The sequence below is a fragment of the Micropterus salmoides genome, unplaced genomic scaffold, assembly GCF_014851395.1.
Source record: "Micropterus salmoides isolate LMB-PRFRI ecotype aquatic unplaced genomic scaffold, ASM1485139v1 Ms_hic_scaffold_7, whole genome shotgun sequence".
NCBI classification, from domain to species: Eukaryota; Metazoa; Chordata; class Actinopteri; order Centrarchiformes; family Centrarchidae; genus Micropterus; species Micropterus salmoides.
Genome location: NW_024044459.1, coordinates 6563013 through 6580557, shown reverse-complemented (window position 1 = coordinate 6580557; position 17545 = coordinate 6563013). Strand labels below are relative to the sequence as shown.

Genomic DNA, 17545 nt, shown 5'->3' with positions numbered 1-17545 from the left:
CTATTCTTCCTGGTGTCATTAAGATTCACTTAAACAGTAGTTGTTGTAATGTGCGGTCAAACACTGGACTCTTACAAAACTGGTCTACTACATTCATGTCAAGTGAGCATTTAATAATTGTATGCACTTTAAAAATATGTACAAAATACTATAAACATTTTTCTTGAAATGGTTAAGTCACACTTCCCAACTTAAGTCAATTGTAGGGTTATTTTTTTTATACAGAAAGGCAGACTACACAACACCATAATAAGCATGTACATTACATGACGCATTCTCATGTTAAAATTAAGTTGATACATTTTAAAGAGCAGCAGAAATATGGTACATGGTCACTTTTTCACAGACCCTCTTAGCCTGTCAGAGACGCAAAGTCCTGGCAATTTCACAACCTTCCCTGCAAACACGCAAGTCAGTCAAGCTCAAACCAAACACAAATTTAAAATCTGACAGACAAATCCAGCCTTTATGGGGCTACAAAATATATTCCCATCGCACCAGCTGATTTTGACCAATTGCTTCAGCCTACATTTCCCAATAAACATCCTGCCAACTCAACCTCAAAAAAGGATCCAAAACACGGACACTGGTGTAATTAAATTGTACTTTGCACTACCTGGAACAGTTCTGTTCTGGTAGACGCAGACTGCCAGCAAAGACAAAACAAGAAGTGCTGAAGAGATATTACTTCATTTTTACAAACAATAAGCAATCATGGTGTAAAACAACTCCTCTTGATTTCCTCTGAGGTTGAGTGTCCATTGGATCGTAAGAATGTATTGGACAGCTGGATAGATGAGCCTCAACTAGCTCCAGAGTGAAGGGGCTGATAAGGTTGTCAGAATGTTGGGATAAGGGCATCAGAGAGTGTCCCACGGGCTGCAGTGTGTTGGGAGGGTTGAGCCGACAGTGGCCTGGGTCACTGCATACCAAACCACTGTTCCTGATCAGCCCACTGTGCTGCCTCACTGTCACTGCCCTCAAGATCTCCATCCTCTCCACTGCCCTCCATGTCATCACCGTCCAGCTCCACCGTGGCGTCTGTGGGACTCTCCTCCTTCTCCATCTTCTGCATGCCTTCTAAAGACTTCTGGTCATTGGGGTCCAGGCTTAGGATTAGAAATAATAAACACACACATACTGACAGTTAAAAATGTATATATTTGGGCTTTCGTTGGTATTTCCTTTATAAAGTGGCTAAAAATAGACTTTCAGAACGACATATTCTCAAAGCCTTTGGTTACCTTAGTGCTATGCTGTACTGATCCATGGCTTCTTGGTAATCGTTGACAGCCACCAGGAAATCTCCCAGCATTCGGTGCAGGACACAATCACTCTGATTGGCCAGGGCGCACCGGAGCAGAGCGATCCCTTCTTCGTGTTTCTGTTCCCGGCCTTCACAAGAAAACAGGACACTTTCATTTCCACCTGTCTATCGTCGATGTTCATTACTTTATGTAACTGACTACAGTTTAAATTTCTGGGAACCGTGTCACTAATTTAAGCTAATTTGTGAAAGCAAACTCAAATAAATACTGAAAAATGTGCACGCTGTTGCTGGGGAGCACTTCAAAAGGTTGGATCTATCAGTTGTACGTACTGAGCAGTTCGGCCTTCTTGACCACAGCCTTGGTGTAGTCAGGTCTCTGGGCCAGTGCTTTGTCCAGCAGGGTTTTGGCTTTCTCCTGAGTCACCGGATCTTCCAGGCACACTGTGGCAAGGATGGTCAGAGTCTGTGCATTGGCCCCCAGGGTCTTATAAATGTTATTGGCCATCCCCATAGCCTCTCGAATCCCATTGGATGCCAGGTAACAGTCGATCAGACCTGTGAAGGCACAGGTATACTTAAAAGTCAGTGTTAGAACAGAAATGTACAACATCTAAAAAGAACAGAGACCATATAAGGACATCATAATAATAATTTAGACTTATATAGCGCTTTTCTAAGTACTCAAAGAAGCTTCAAATAAAACCCAGACATGCCTTCATAGCAGTCCAGTCTGCAGGGTGCCAAGCGCATGGCCTCTCTGAAATGGATGATGGCTTCTTGAACACGACCCATGTTTCTCAGTGCTGCCCCCTTCAGGAGGAGAGCCTGCACACTGTTGCTGTTTAGCTGGATGGCCTTGGCTCCCAGGTAGAGGGCCCTGGAGTAACGCTTGCTATAAAAGCTGTGACAGCTGAACAGAAACAAATTCAAGGTATTACAAAAAAACTTAACAGGACAATGATATTTCATTTCACAGACGTCGAAAAAAAAAGGAACCATTACCCATCTGTTGTACAGTCTGCTTGAAATGACATGTGTCCCGATCTAAGGCCTATTACGGCTGCACAGTCAGAGACTCACCCAGAGATAACCCAGGGTTCTGCATGCTGGTCTGAGATATTAAATAATCGTCCCCCCAGGACTTCAACATCCTCCAAGTGTCCTTCGCGGGCCATCAGGTAGCCATAAACATCCATTCCTGCAAGTGCAAACATAAGTTACACTTTACCTGGACAGCAACAACTGTTTAAGGTAGCTTAGACTAGTGTGAAGTTGGTGCAACATCCCGAGCCCACGGCACACACACAATGACCGTCAATAAAGCCATGAAGATAACTTAACTAACAGTTTGAAACCGATGCTAGGTCACTTAATAAATACATATTATTATTATTTCACTACTGTCTTTCAGTTATTTGATAGCTCAGAATTAAATTGCTGATCCAAAACACCCAATTATTTATAAATTAAAATCATGGAAATTGTCAGGGGTGCCTAAACTTTTGCATACGACTGTAAAGTCATCCTGCAGCGCACCTTTGATGAGGTACGGGTCCAGCATCTGGGCTTGTTCAAATTTGAGGATGGCGTTCTTGGTGTCACCTGCCCTGAAGTAGACATCTGCCAGGCTCACCAGGAGGTCCACGTTGTCCCGCAACAGAGACTTCTTCTCAAGAGAGCTGAAACAAGATGAGGGAGGGACACAGACACATCAAATAAACATGACTGTCGCATTAAAGGAAACAGTAACACGGAGTCACGTCACTGCTCTGCTCACCATATAGTGTTGATGGCTCTTTGATTGTCCCCTGCATGTATGAAGGCATACGCTTTAACCCAAACGGAGAGCCAGTCCAGGTTCGGGATACTCTGGATCACATCCATAGTCATGGAAGCTACTTCAGCTCCTTTGACTGATAAAGAGAGAAGACCTAAAAAAAAATTAAGGAAAGAGCCATTTTCACAAACAGGTCTGTCAAGGTGCGCTAAAAACAACACTGGTGGAAGAGATATTTGAGCAGAACCTTTTTATTAAGCATGTACGTGTGCACACGAGAGCCTATATGTGTAAGTATAGGTACAGCAGTGCTGTCCATGAGCATGCGACACCGGCCGTATTCATGTGCAACACAATAACTTGAATTTCAGCATTCTTCCTAGGTTTGTGGAAGACTTAGGTGCACACATTTGGCAGGGTTTAACTACAACCATTAGATCTGGGAAATGTCATTTAGTTAGTTTTGATGCTCTCCATAATGATTTTACATTCATGGTGCATCACCTAAGCATTATAATGACCCTGTTGATATGACCACAGGATCATTACAGATGGGATTACTTCATGTTTGCCTTTTGCGTCTTAATTCACAGCTTTTGACACTTATCTGTAGAAATGAATATTAAAAAATTGGCAACATGTAAGAACAAGCATATTAATTGACTTATACCTTCTGTAGAATTACCAAGCATTTCATTTCACCCCCACTTACTGTCGCTCACTCTCTTTCTCTCAACCACACACACATTATGCACTGCCTTATTCCTTGCTACTCTTATAACAGCAAATTTCACGTAGACATCCTATGAAGAATGAGGAGAGGGAGCTAGCTGTGTTCACACAGTGTATATAGGGGAAACACTGTGAGTTAAGCAGGCACAAGTGACTCAGCAGGTTAAAAGTTTTTTGCTCGGGGTGAAGGTGTCTAGGCATACCAATGATTGCATCCAGGGCAAGGGGACACTGTCTGAGGACCTCTTTGTAGCTTGTCACAGCAGAACGCTCCTGACCAGCTTTCCTGTACAGGTTAGCTAGCATCATGTTGATCTGAGGTGAGAAAGAACAATAACATCCATTTTATCACAATTCTCTATAAAGCTAATGGACTCAACATTTTGTTATTGGGTTGCTGATCATGACACCATTATTTATCTAAGCAGAACCAGCTAAAAAGTCTAGCTAAAATATTTCTTTCTCTAGTTGTGTAGTTTGCAGACAAAGCTATGTGTACACAAAGCCAGAGATGGGGACTCAAGTTTGAGACTCGAGTCCAACTTAAGTCCTCACACAGTGACTTGAGACTCGTCCTCAGAAGACTTCAGACTTGACTCGGACTCGAGGTGCGGGACTCTTGAACAATGTTTATTTTTTGGAAACGTCTGATGAGCTTGCTGTTATTCCCTCCCTCCGTTACCTATAACCTGCCTACGTCACACGTAGTAACAGCTGCACGGGGCCGCACGTGAGAAAGGACAACAAACACTGGCAGCTGCTGAGCCATTCATCATAAACTTTGGCTTTAAAACTTCATACAACAAGAACCAAACAAAGAAGCGCTGAATGTAAAATAAGTTAGTGACCTGAGGTGAGTAAACATGTTTAGCTCAGCATCTAACGTTAGCTTGCTTCTTGCTTCAGCTACGACCTGCGGGAGGTTTACTCCGACTGTCGTTCGTTATGAAAAGATGAATGAGCGTTTGTTTACTTGCCAAACTTGTGGTGTGCTGGCTGCCATCACGTTAATTATTAACAGTGGCTGCAAACAGGTTACAGGTTTACTGTTGATCATGTAACGTTACAGTTTTCTTTAGTTAACGTTACACTGGGTTTAAGTCTGGGGAGTGTGTTGACTTTCAGTAGTTAATAAGCTGTCATTAATTGCATTGCACATTACATGGTTGTGCTCTGTAAGTGAAAAACAGGTTACAGTTACAGAATTCCTTATAGCGAAGCAGTGTTAAACAGCCTGGATTGAACGCAGCAGGTGATCCAACATTCATTATAACCACGAGAGACCGGACTTGGACTCTAGCTCAAAGACTTGTGGGCATCTCTGCATAATGCTCACAGAGGTCTCACTTGGTCCCATGTGCGCATGCTGCACATTCAAGTGCTGTGACTGATCACACACGATGGAAGGCCTTAATTATTTGTCCAGCACTTCTGAGTTAACAGGTATGAGTCCTGTATTATAAAAGGCAAATAAATCATGAAGGGGGAAGAAATATATTACAGTAAGTACGAGAGTAACAGCCTACCTTTGGAGTCCTCTGTCTGGATGGAATCCCATCGAGCACTGCAATGGCATCTTTATCCAGTTTCAAAATGGTGTAGCATTCAGCTATCTTGTACTTTACCTCAATTTCTGACGGCAAACTCTGAAAGACAACATTCAGGGTAACGGTACATTTTTCTATTACTATTCAGGCCAACTGACCACGTCAGTGGTATGGATTTTTGTTAAAAATATGACATCTTGACATCTAGGACTCCTCCTCCTAAGGAGGTGATACAAACTTGCAGCAGAAAAAGGCACTCATGACGTTAACACACAGAAATAAAGTCCTATCTTTTAAGTGGCACACTTTATCCTTTAAGCTACAGTAACAGATGGGCAGAGCAAAAGCAACTTGTCACTTTCTATCAAAATTTCAACATCTCAATTGTTGGGTTTAAATATACACTGTAAATGCAAGTAAAAGTAAGTGTCCAACATCAAGGAGACTTTACTGTCCCTCAAGGTGTAAAATATTGTAGGATACTATCATCAAAACAGTAACAGAAAAACAAATATTTCTGCAGTTGTTGTGTCTGTAGGTAATCTGGTTGGACACACACTGACTTTCATTACGGAGTCTAAAATTGGAAAATGGAGAGTTCTATAAAACACACCTGTGCCTGTATGTTAGATGCAGCTCCACCAGTAGAAGTACGAACTTTAGATGTTTTGCTCAGCACCTTCTTCTGTTGCAATGCCATACTGTATTTGCAGGCAGCATTACGATATTCCTTATCATGGAAAATTGCATCGGCGTGGTAAACCAACAACTGGTACTTCTGGGCCGGAGAGAACAGTTCTCTTAAATCGAAAAAGACACAAATACAAAGTAATTAGAATCAGAGTAAACACAGCAGAGAAACGTGTCTTTTGCACACATGATTAAAAATAAAAGTTTATAAAAACATATACAGACTACCAAACTAATGAAACATATTCTCAACATGGAAACCACAACAAAAACAAACAAAGACCGTGAATGTGTCTAACTTATTTATCCAAAACACAGGAGAGTAGAAAGTAATCAAAGGAGTAACGTTAGAGGCATCCTGCTTCAGCCATCTCCTACAAGAATAAAGACTGGGCTACATCAGAACAAAAACACTGTACTGTAACTTTGACATTACAACTGTTAACATAGCAACTGTTTATATATATATATATATACTCGCTGATCGGTTGCTAATAGCAGGCACAATTAACTGTAGGAGACGACTACTTCTTGGAAAAGAACGTAAACTAGCCTATGTCTTGCACAACAATTTAACATCAATTAAATTAATATGAACGTAATTACTTAGGCGGTGTGTTCGAATTAATTTAGATGCCCGAGATGCTTTGCAGTTACAATCATTGATGTTAGCTGTTGTTGGCTCGTTAGCTTTGGGCTATCACTGTCACGAACTGACAACATAAAACACTGGTGTAGGAGGGCACTGTCCAAGAAATAGACGGACCCCTTCCCGACATTACTTACGGATTGTTATTACTCATCGTCAGCAACAAACTGCTCAGTATCCGAACGTTAGAGTGAAGGCCAGCGGCAGCCATATCCCGTACATGATCTATTACATTCATTTTCAATTAAGGTGAGGGCTTGCTCTAGGTTTCCGTCTTAAGTTAAAAGTTTGGGCTTGTAAACAGCTACTGCTAGCTAGCTTCCGTTGTATCAAATATGGCGCCGAACCACCTTCCTTCCGCACATATCTGCCTTTAGGTGCTCTTCACAAGCTCGTGCTTTCAACTACTACGCTTGTTAATATGATATTCTCATGAAATCAGCGACTTTGTTTTCATTTACTTTAGAAATTATAGTTGAAAAAGCACAGAGTGACATTTAACGTTTAACAAACGAGTAAAACGTTTTTCATTCGTCTTAAATGGAATATAATTTAGGTCGTTGGTGCAACATATTTCCAATTGTCATGAACACATCTTGTGTACTAGCTGCAGCAGTAAACAACAACCTTGCTATTTGTATAATAAAAATGTATCACATACATATAACCCGTCACTGGGTTTAGAATAATTATAACGTCCCTAATAAATTAGTCATTCTTAAATTATTTATACATTTATGTATTAGCAGTCATCTAATGCACTAACAGGCGCTATGGTGAAAATAACCCCAGTCTTGTTTTAGGGGGAAAAGTTACCTTTTTTAACTTGTATCCTCTTTCTCCTCACACACTGCTCACCTTACAGATTTGATGTCCTAAATGATACACATTTAGTCAAAGATATAATAGAGGTCACTTGTGAATGATGTTGTTTGTGCCCTTCCGTCTGCAAGTGCCCCAGTCAACAGGTGAATCTCCGAAAAATAGTTGGAAAAGTTGATTTTTTTTTTCATTATATAATTCTAAAAGTGAACTTTCATATATTCTACATTCATTACACATTTTTGTTTTTATCTTGATTACGGCTTATTGTTGGTCTGGTCCTGAACCAGAAACAACATGAAGCGTCTTACCTAGGCTAAGGACAAACAGAACTGGACCGTTGCTCAGTGGTCCAAGGTCTTCTTTTCAGATGAAAGTAAATGTTTAATTTCATTTAGACATGCACTCCCATCAGAAACTGTAGGGTGAGTATCATATCTCAAAAGAAGAAGAAGATATACTAAATTTAATTTGTTTAACTCAGTGTTTTCACTCTGTTACTATGTTAGTGATACACACAGGTCTGAAAGACACACACGCACATGTACAAACACAACCCACAGCAACACACAGAGAGATGTCAGAGTGAGGGCCAGTCAGTACGGCGCCCCGAGCAGTTCAGGAGCTTGCTCACTGCCTCCTTCAGCAGGAGGTGAACTGGCGCCTCTCCAGCTACTAGCACCACACTCCACAACTCTGAACCGGTGACCCTCTGGTTCCCAGCCTAATCCTTATAGACTGAGCTACTGCCGCCCCAAAAAATATTAGAATATTAAAATAAAGAATATATAATACAGAAATGTTGAGCTAAGAAGAACCTTTAATCTCTCAGTTTAGTTCAGTACACTCAACCACAATCATGGGGAACTTCTGACTTGACAGTCCAAAAGGAGGGTAAGCCACAGAAGGTCATTGCTGAAAGGTTTGGCTGTTCACAGAGTGCTGGATCAAAGAATATTCATAGAAAGTTCTAGAAAGTTAAAGTCTGGTAGGAAAAGGTGCACAAGCAGGGTTGGCCGCAGTCTTGATTCATAAACTTTGATGGGAGCTTCACAAGGAGTGGACTGAGGCTGGAGTCATCAAGAGCCACCAGGCACAGACGTGTCCAGGAAATGAGCTACAAGTGTCGCATTCCTAGTGTCAAGCCACTCCTGAACCAGAAACAACATGAAGCGTCTTACCTAGGCTAAGGACAAACAGAACTGGACCGTTGCTCAGTGGTCCAAGGTCTTCTTTTCAGATGAAAGTAAATGTTTAATTTCATTTGGACATGCAGTCCCAGAATCTGCAGGGTGAGTGGAGAGGCACAGATTCCAAGTTGCTTTAAGTCCAGTGTTTCCACAGTCAGTGATGATTTAGAGTGCCATGTCATCTGCAGATGTTGGTCCACTGTGTTTCCAGAGTCAATGTCCAAGTCATGTCCAAGTCTACCAGGAGATTTCGTGCTTCAATCTGCTGACGAGTTTTATGGAGATGCTGATATCCTTTTCCAGCAGGACTTGGCACCTGCCCACAGTGCCAAAACGACTAGTAAGTAGTAGTAGTAGTTGCTGAGCATGGCGTTACTGTGCTTGATTGGCCAGCCAACTGTCCTGACCTGAAGCCCATAGAGAATCTATGGGGTATTGCCAAGAGGAAAATGAGAGACACCAGACCAACAATACAGACGAGCTGAAGGCCGCTATCAAAGCAACCTGGGCTTCCATAATGACTCAGCAGTGCCACAGGCTGACTGCCTCCATGCCACACCACATTGATTCAGTAATTCAGTAACAGGAGCCCGGACCAAGTTCCGAGTGCACAAATTAACCTATTTCAGAATTTTTCAACTTTTCAGAAGGTCGACATTTCTGTATTACACATTCTTTATCCTAATATTCTAATATTTTGAGATATGGAGTTTTGATTTCCATAAGCTCTAAGCCGTAATCATCAAGATCAAAACAAAAAAAGGCCTGAAATATTTTACTTTATCTATAATGAAGCTAGAATATATGAAAGTTTCCGTTTTTGACTTAAATGACAGAAAAAAAGGAACTTTTCCACTATATTAAAATGTTCTGATATCAAGCCCTGCGGCCACAACATCAGTGATACCTTTTCTTTTCTTTTTCTTTTTTTGTCTGAAACGTTGCCTTGCTTGAGACGCCCACACACACACACGCACACACACACACACTCACAGACGCGCATGCGCACAGCTAAAGCCAGCAGCTGAACGTTGTGTCAAAACACAGAGGGAAATCAGCAGCAGGCAGCAGATATCTCACCTCGATTTCAGCTTTAGCTCTATTTTTCGGAAAGTATTTATCGACACAAAGTGTTCTCCATTTACGTCCGCGTACCATGACCGAACAATCAGCATTACTTCTTCGAAAACAACTGGCAGGTAATGTGAATACACAGTTGTAAGCAAATATAGCCGATATAAAGGCTACCTACCCAGCAGCTAACGTTAGCTTTTTTTAGCTACGCAAAGCTATGTTTACGCCATAGGAGTAAGCTCAGAAAGCTAACCAAGCAACATGGGTTCCTTTATCACTGCAGTTCAGTGTTTTGCTAAGCTGTTTTCATTAATGTTAGCTGGTCACTAGTTGAAATACAGATGCACATTATAAAGTAGACGTGTCTCAAATAAGGTTTATGTCGGAAACGCAACGCAAACCTTGCTAGCGTGCTAGCAAGTTCGACATTAGTTTAGCTGACGGAACAAAGGAATAATCAATCCAGGGACTCATTTGCCCTCATTACTTTAGCTTTGGTATTGATAGCTGTATACATTCTAAACCACTGCTATTTTACCAGTAGCAACTTGATTAAAATTACAAACTCGCCAGCTAGCTATATAAAATATGTAAGGTTTCTGGTGTCAAATCTGGCTCAGGCTGTAACGCCGGTTAGTTAGCGGCTTTTAGTGAGGGCACGTATCTCAGTGTTCAAGCCCTCAGTAATGAAACTCATGTTGTTTTCCTGTAGGCTTATTTTGAGAATCATCATCAATAGTATTACAGTTTGTGGCAGTCGCGTATCTTTTCTCACTGACGCCAGATGGACCTCGACACTGAGACAGCCCTGATGTAGAGTTTGGTCTGCAGCTGACTGACAGTCTAGTTCAGAGTCTGGATGCTTGTCACCCGAGCCTAAAATAAATGGGACATTTTTAAAACTGATGGATCACATCAGTGACACCGCGGGCCGCAGAGCCTTGCCTATTAAAACCATGATTGTTGTTGACACCTCTATAACACATATGGTTAGAGTCATACATTAAAACATTTTACGTGCGTTCATACAATAAGGGATAGGAAGTGGTCTCTGAGAAAATACATTTTTTAATTCTATTTATATTAATTTTTACTCAACTGCAAAAGTCAATTAAGTTCAGAAAACTGTAATGCAGCCTTCAACATAATGAAAATATATCTGAGCTATAACCATAGACTGTTTAAAAAGCAGCTATAACACAACATCACAGTGTATACTCTTATCAGAAAACTACTGTGAAAATGTACTGTAGCTTGCCATAACCACTGACTGTGGTGCTGAAATGACAGCAGTAACCCCCCCCACACTCTGCATCCATTGAGTTAAAAACGTAGACAGGCCATCATCCCATTAGAGGACAGATTTAGCATATTGTACTGATTGTACAATATGCTAATTTTGGTTTCTCTGTGCGTGGGGATGTGAATCACTGTCTTCACAGTTTCATTTAGTTCACTTCGAGCTGGTGATTCAGTTCAACAGCGACAGTGATTATTTTTGGAAACCACAATTTGATTGAGTCAGCATAATATACAATAAACAGCCAAACAAGAACACTTTAAGCTAATTAGTCAGTGTCGATACTGCACATTGTTATATTAAATGTTATGGTTCTAGCCAGAATCACACATCTAGGCTCAAGAGATTAAATCAGCACAATTCATGCTTTTCTTTTTTAAGAGTAATGGTGTTAATTAAAGGGGCTAATACAGCACTTAGTACGTATTCACTCTCACTGCGGTCAGCAGCTGTTAACATGCTTTGTATCATTAATTTGTTGTGAATGCAAACTCAACATTTCCTGCAGCTGCTTCACATTAGAATTTGTATCCACAGCAGTACAACCCTAACAAAGGCTCGCCTTACATTTACCTTTACCTTCCATCATTACTTCATCAATGTCAGTGTTTATGTGCACCATAACCTTGCAGCAGCTTGTTTTCTTCCTGTTGTTGTGCTGTTGTGGCCTATTTTAAAATCAATTTAAATCTCAGTTCTGTGTTAACTATTTTTTCCCTTTTGTTGTTTATATTGCCATATGAAAAATCACATGCACTTGTCTTGCACTTTACCATGTAATGGTTTTCTGTTGAATTTTTGAATTTTGTTTGTTTTTTTTGTTCTGACATTCACCAAATCCCAGATTACTGTTACATACACTCTCTATACACTGCCTGTAATTGAATATAGTGTGTTAATATGTCAAATAGTACCAATTGGCTTATTAAATTATTATCTTTCGCCACTTTGACCACTGTCTCTCCTATTTCTACCCGTTGCAGGGGATTTGTCAATGTAACAACAAACAACTTTGAGTGTTTACTTCTTCAGAATACACCCATTGATATGTACCCGACTTCTACTAGACCTGTCACTTCTGTGAAGGTGCTACAGTTGGGTTACATTTCCAGCTCATTGTATTAAAAGATAGCATCTGCCTTTTTCCCAGAGCTCAACAAGAACCCCGTGGAGGGCTTTTCAGCTGGTCTGATAGATGATGATGACATATATAAATGGGAAGTTGTGATAATCGGCCCACAAGATACCCTATTGTAAGTGAGAACTATTTGGTTAAGAATGTCTTTGGTTGAGAAATATACATGCATTACTATCTCAGTTCATTTTTTCTCATTTGTCCTTGCTCTGTTCTATGTATTGCAGTGAAGGAGGGTTTTTTAAAGCATACCTAACCTTTCCCTATGATTATCCACTACGGCCTCCAAAGATGAAGTTCATCACTGAAATCTGGCACCCAAATGGTAAACACTTCCAGCAGGTCCTTTGATGTTTGCTTTCTTCAAACCTTCCTTGCCATCACATGGTCTGGAAAAATAAATGCATTTTTGCTACTTTATTGGATTATTTTAAAGGAAAAGTAATCCAGGCTTTAAGCTTAATTGTATTGAAGGCTGTCGCCACATTATATTGGCTGCTGTTAAATCCATGCCCGCATTCTCCACAGTTGCAAAGAACGGGGATGTTTGCATCTCAATTCTGCATGAGCCGGGAGAAGACAAGTTTGGCTATGAAAAGCCTGAGGAGCGCTGGCTTCCAATCCACACGGTAGAGACAATCATGATTAGTGTTATCTCCATGCTGGCAGATCCCAACAGCGACTCACCAGCTAATGTGGATGCCGCGGTGAGTTACACTACTTATCTCATTCCCCTGACACTGGAAATCCCCTTTTTCATTCCTTTTATCTGAGCAGATGAACGAAATTGAGAATTGGTCATTAAAAAAAAATCTGATGTTGCTCCCACAGAAAGAGTGGAGGGAGGACCCTAACGGTGAATTCAAGAGGAAGGTGGCTCGCTGTGTAAGAAAAAGTCAAGAGATGGCATTTGATTAGGATTCAATTTTAAATTCCAGGGTAAGTAAATTGAACTGTTTCAGCTAGTAGTAATAGTCACACATTAAACCCTGCTTCAGGAAGTAATAGTAAGTATGATGATCTTTCTTTTCTTTTCCAGTTAAAGGAAATGCCTTCAGAGGGAAAATTTCAGCAAAAGGCTTTTGCACCCCTTGTTTTGCCAGTCAAAGGAATTGGTTGGCTTCAACCACGTTTCTGTGAACGGTTTGTCATTTTCCGCAAGATGAGCCAAATTTGAGAACCCCACCAGCGAAATTAACCCGTTTCCTACCTGGAATTGTATATTTAATGTTATTTATTTTGAAAAATTAATGATGTAAGATATGTCACTACTGTAAATTAACTTGCTTTTTTTATCTGCTGCTGAACAGTTTCTACTTTATACCAGGTTTCTTATGCAATTTAGTGGTCAAGATTGTGTAAAACAAAACAAAAGTCCGTTGCCATCACCTGTCCTCCCTGCTGAATACTAACCACCTGATTAATGTCGGCCCAAAAATCTGTCAATAGATGTGATTATTTTCAACACTGTCATTGAATCACTGTTGCCTTATGTTGGCTTCACCTCCTCACAGTCTGCTTGTTGTTTAGAAGGTCAGGTTGAGAACTTTTGGAGGGACTTTCATGCGGTCTTTTATTTTTCTGAGAAACAGCCTCTATTTTCTTCTTATGCTAGTGTATGTCCAATAGGTATAAAACCATGACTCTCAAACCTGCATGATTCCCTCAAACAGTTCTGTTATGTATTGTTGCTAGCTGTAGATTTTAATGGAATGTTTTACTCAGTGATTTGAGAGTTATTGTTTTATAATATATTGACTTGCACGGGCATAACTAACGGTAACAGAAGGTTTGTGCCAACTTCTCAGGAGCAAAATTCATTAGGGTGTCTATTAGCAATCAGTAAGATAAACCTCTAATATTCCTGACCATTTCCCTTAACACATGGCCCTTATGGTTAAAGAGGTAGGCTAATGTCTTTTCACAATGTCATTATAAATCATGGACAACCAAATACAGTCTGTGAAAGTAGCTTAAGCTGTGATTATTTTGCGTGTGTACTGGTTAACTGGCATCTGAGCTTACCTCAATTTGAAAAGATAAAGAAAGTAAACGAGGATTTTTTTTTAAATTTATCTTTTTTTTTTTTTAAAGTTGACAAGGATTATGGTTGTTTGAGTTATTATTCTATTAACATGAGGAATATTAGGGGCTCCGTAGTAGATTTAGGCTTGTCATTCTTGCTTTGTTTGTCGTGGCACATTCGGCTTTGGTGCAATGTGTGGGTAAATGATGTTAAGTCTCTCGTGGGTTTAGACTCTGGGGATTTGAGTAATGCTCTTTAATTCTACCAACATCTTGAGTTGTGATTGATGCATACTTAGATAATATTTATCACCTTTACTTAATCACTGAATTTGGGTTGTAATTCTTGATAGAGACTTGAAGTTAACACACCACTTGGTAAAGTATAAAGAAGTGTTCTAAAGGGAAATGAACACAATCCTGCATCTAGGTTTTATTGTTTAAGGAGCTTAACACAGCCGTGTTTTGGGAGGAGTCTGGAAACCACTGGCTTTTCACTTTCATTGATGGTGTTGCTGATTAGTAAGCCATGACGACATCTATTTGAAATGATGTTATACATGATTGATCTGTGACTGACAAATAGCTAACCATCTTTTGGCGCATGCAATCAGGTTTGAAGGAGTTTTGGGTATGTTTAAATATAATACCATTGTTAGTACATTCTGGGTGAATGTGATGTGTACAGTTGGTAGATTTCTGTAGACTTGATGATCACATAACTGCTGACATTACCTTTTTGAGTCAGAATTTTCTAACCTACCATGACCTCCTCTGACCGGTGTTCACTGTATTTGCACAGATTCGGTGCGTTTGAAATGTCATTAAGCAATACGCTCTGAAAATGGTGTGTCCAGGTATTCCACCCTAATGCCATTATTTGTTTTGGGGTTTTTTTCTTTTCATTTTGTGTCAATGCAATGTATATTGGACATGATGCTCAATAAAGTGTGTAAACAGAGTGGCTTGTAATTTAGTTTGTGTTTTACATTTTAGATGAGAACACGCTCTGGGTTCAAGTATATTAGACCTCTGCTCTGTAATTGGAACCCTGGGAATGGTGTCAGATTCCAGGGCTGGCTTCATTTCACACTAATAGGCTCTGCTGGCTGCAACAAAAACTGAGCTGATAAAGATGCTAGCAACCTGTCTGACATATCGACAGGAGAAATTGGGATTGTAAATAACAATGAGAAAGCGCGTTACATTTGTTGAGCATCTGAAAAAAGAAAACTTGTTAAAACATAGAAAAGGTCCCATCTTAATGAGGTAAGGCCGCTATGTGATATTTAATGGATGAATATAGATGATAGATTCATCTATATTCTCTATTTTTCAAACTGAGTTTTTTGATTTTTTTAGGACTGAAGAATCTAACCAGGGATGCACTGACGGTGAGTCAAATATCTCTCTTAAATGCTAACCAGACATGAGTAAACCTGTTTTCATTTTAAATTAGAGTAGATTATTTGAATGCAAACAGTATCTAAAATATAATTGTAGATGTCTGCTTTCTAGTTGATGACTACACTAAACCTCTCGGCTTGTGAGTAATGTAGTTTCTACTGGTGGAAAAAGTGTTCAGATCTGTTATGTAAAAGAAGCCAATTCTAAAGTAAATTCTAAACTTGACTTACCAAAAAGTACAATAAACTATAAGTACAAAGTAGTATGAACTCAAAAAGCACGTTAAGTTTAAGTACCTCACTTTTTTACTTCAGTAGATGTATTACATTACTTAAGTGTGTGTGTGTGTGTGTGTGTGTGTGTGTGTGTATATATATATATATATATATATAAATTTTTATGTAATGAAACATTAATTTCTGGTGGATACACATCCAAGAACTAATTTTAAAGTTTTTTTTTTTTTTTTTTTCCATCAATATTTTAAACGGATCAAATCTAGACTTGCTGAATTGAGTTAATTGTGTGCTATGATACACTGGAATTAAAATAATTTCCGGTAAAATGTGTTTTGCTTAAAATGTGCTGCTTGCATAACACCACAGATGATCTTAATTGTTAGAAATAAGGCATTGTATTGTTACATGTTGCTTTTGGCAGGCTTTGAATATCTACCTAATCAGCAAGGGAGGGAGATGTACAGAGGAACACACACAAATGTGTCTGCGGGCAGCCAGCACATGAAAACAATACACATTCCCAAATCTATGATGTCTGCACCCTTCTTGCAGGTAACCACATAAAACACTAGAACACACTCAAGTCAGTTTTCGTTCTGACGTTTTTACTGTTAAGATAATTGTAATATTCCTCATATGTAACAAGGCTACTTTCTCGTTTCTTTCTCAGCACCCAGCCCTTACAGCCGGACAGAGACGCTACCTTTGCAGTATAGCAAACATTTATAGTACAGAGCACTTGAGGCAGCAGATGAAGCAGCACTATCTCAGTGTGCTGCACACATGCGTTCAGTCAGGTGTGTATCTAAATGTCTCAAACATAAACTGTCACTACCATTCTTCTCATGCTGTGTTTTGTATCTCCTAGGTCAGAATCCCACCTGCAGAAGGAAGTATGGGGATCATCACCATAGAAAAAATAGTACCTTCACAAAGGATGCAGAGAAGGATGTGGCAAGGCCAAAGCCACAAGGGCAGAGGAAAAGCAGCACAGCTAATTCTGATGTCATACTTCCAAAAATAGTCAAGAGATGACAGCTAGGCATGAGATATGGTATTACTATTTTGAAGGCTTTAACAACCTTCTAGTGAGTATGTTGATCTTTATATCAATGCCTGTTGTATTATTATTGCACAAAAATGTCCTCAGCAAGCAGGCAGATTTATACAGACATGCATGTATTACAAGCACTACTGCATGTCGAGTTATAGTACACGTCTTTCCATGTTGTTCTTTAAGTTGAATGTCTACTTGTAGTGGTTTCATAAAGTGTACTTGTATTCTTAATCATACTATTATCCAAAACACAATAATAAACATTATATTGGAAATTCTGCGTTCTAGCAGTCAGTGTGTGTGTGTGTGTGTGTGTGTATCTCTATATATCTATATATAGAGATAGATATATATAGATATAGATAGAGAGAGAGAGAGAGATAGAGAGATAGATCTATCTATCTATCTATCTATCTATCTATCTTCTTTCTAATAATATACCTTTATTTGGTCTTTATAAATTATCCAACTTTACCACTTCTTACAGACACCTCTAACATTTATAATGTATTTTTATTATTGCTCTGCATCCTTATTAACTATTTCAATAACTATTTAATCATCTTGTTTTCAGTGTAATTAACATCTGTCAAGATACTACAGATAAAAAGTATTTTATATAAACCAATAA

At 39.5% G+C, this 17545-nt stretch overlaps 3 protein-coding genes across 3 annotated transcripts; 2 read left to right on the top strand and 1 right to left on the bottom strand.

Moving 5' to 3' along the window:
* Positions 1-83: 83 nt before the first annotated feature.
* anapc7 (anaphase promoting complex subunit 7) lies at positions 84-6903 on the bottom strand. Its single transcript, XM_038704661.1, has 11 exons — positions 6803-6903; positions 5940-6126; positions 5306-5425; positions 3983-4094; positions 3048-3201; positions 2807-2949; positions 2351-2468; positions 1984-2180; positions 1601-1825; positions 1245-1395; positions 84-1109 (listed from the first exon to the last, which is right to left on the bottom strand). The coding sequence occupies exons 1-11, from the start codon at positions 6901-6903 to the stop codon at positions 920-922; spliced, it is 1698 nt and encodes a 565-aa protein (XP_038560589.1). The 3' UTR covers positions 84-919.
* Positions 6904-9704: 2801 nt separating this feature from the next.
* Positions 9705-15172, top strand: LOC119891826 (ubiquitin-conjugating enzyme E2 G1-like). Its single transcript, XM_038703727.1, has 6 exons — positions 9705-9876; positions 12202-12304; positions 12414-12511; positions 12715-12893; positions 13018-13125; positions 13226-15172. The coding sequence occupies exons 1-5, from the start codon at positions 9834-9836 to the stop codon at positions 13102-13104; spliced, it is 510 nt and encodes a 169-aa protein (XP_038559655.1). The 5' UTR covers positions 9705-9833; the 3' UTR covers positions 13105-13125; positions 13226-15172.
* Positions 15173-15314: 142 nt separating this feature from the next.
* Positions 15315-17189, top strand: LOC119891825 (protein FAM216A-like). Its single transcript, XM_038703726.1, has 4 exons — positions 15315-15605; positions 16279-16409; positions 16528-16654; positions 16726-17189. Exons 1-4 carry the CDS (start codon positions 15518-15520, stop codon positions 16890-16892), a joined length of 513 nt encoding a protein of 170 aa, XP_038559654.1. The 5' UTR covers positions 15315-15517; the 3' UTR covers positions 16893-17189.
* Positions 17190-17545: the final 356 nt, after the last annotated feature.

Excerpts from the sequence above, each read along its gene's own strand:
- anapc7 (XM_038704661.1), bottom strand. The coding sequence starts at position 6,903 with ATGAATGTAATAGATCATGTACGGGATATGGCTGCCGCTGGCCTTCAC. Across the intron at positions 6,127-6,802 it reads ACGATGAGTAATAACAATCC|AGAACTGTTCTCTCCGGCCC; the intron begins GTAAGTAATGTC and ends TTTCGATTTAAG. Across the intron at positions 2,950-3,047 it reads AGAGCCATCAACACTATATG|CTCTCTTGAGAAGAAGTCTC; the intron begins GTGAGCAGAGCA and ends ATCTTGTTTCAG.
- LOC119891826 (XM_038703727.1), top strand. The coding sequence starts at position 9,834 with ATGACCGAACAATCAGCATTACTTCTTCGAAAACAACTGGCAG. Across the intron at positions 9,877-12,201 it reads TCTTCGAAAACAACTGGCAG|AGCTCAACAAGAACCCCGTG; the intron begins GTAATGTGAATA and ends CCTTTTTCCCAG. Across the intron at positions 12,894-13,017 it reads CAGCTAATGTGGATGCCGCG|AAAGAGTGGAGGGAGGACCC; the intron begins GTGAGTTACACT and ends TTGCTCCCACAG.
- LOC119891825 (XM_038703726.1), top strand. The coding sequence starts at position 15,518 with ATGATAGATTCATCTATATTCTCTATTTTTCAAACTGAGTTTTTTGAT. Across the intron at positions 15,606-16,278 it reads TAACCAGGGATGCACTGACG|GCTTTGAATATCTACCTAAT; the intron begins GTGAGTCAAATA and ends TGCTTTTGGCAG. Across the intron at positions 16,655-16,725 it reads GCACACATGCGTTCAGTCAG|GTCAGAATCCCACCTGCAGA; the intron begins GTGTGTATCTAA and ends TGTATCTCCTAG.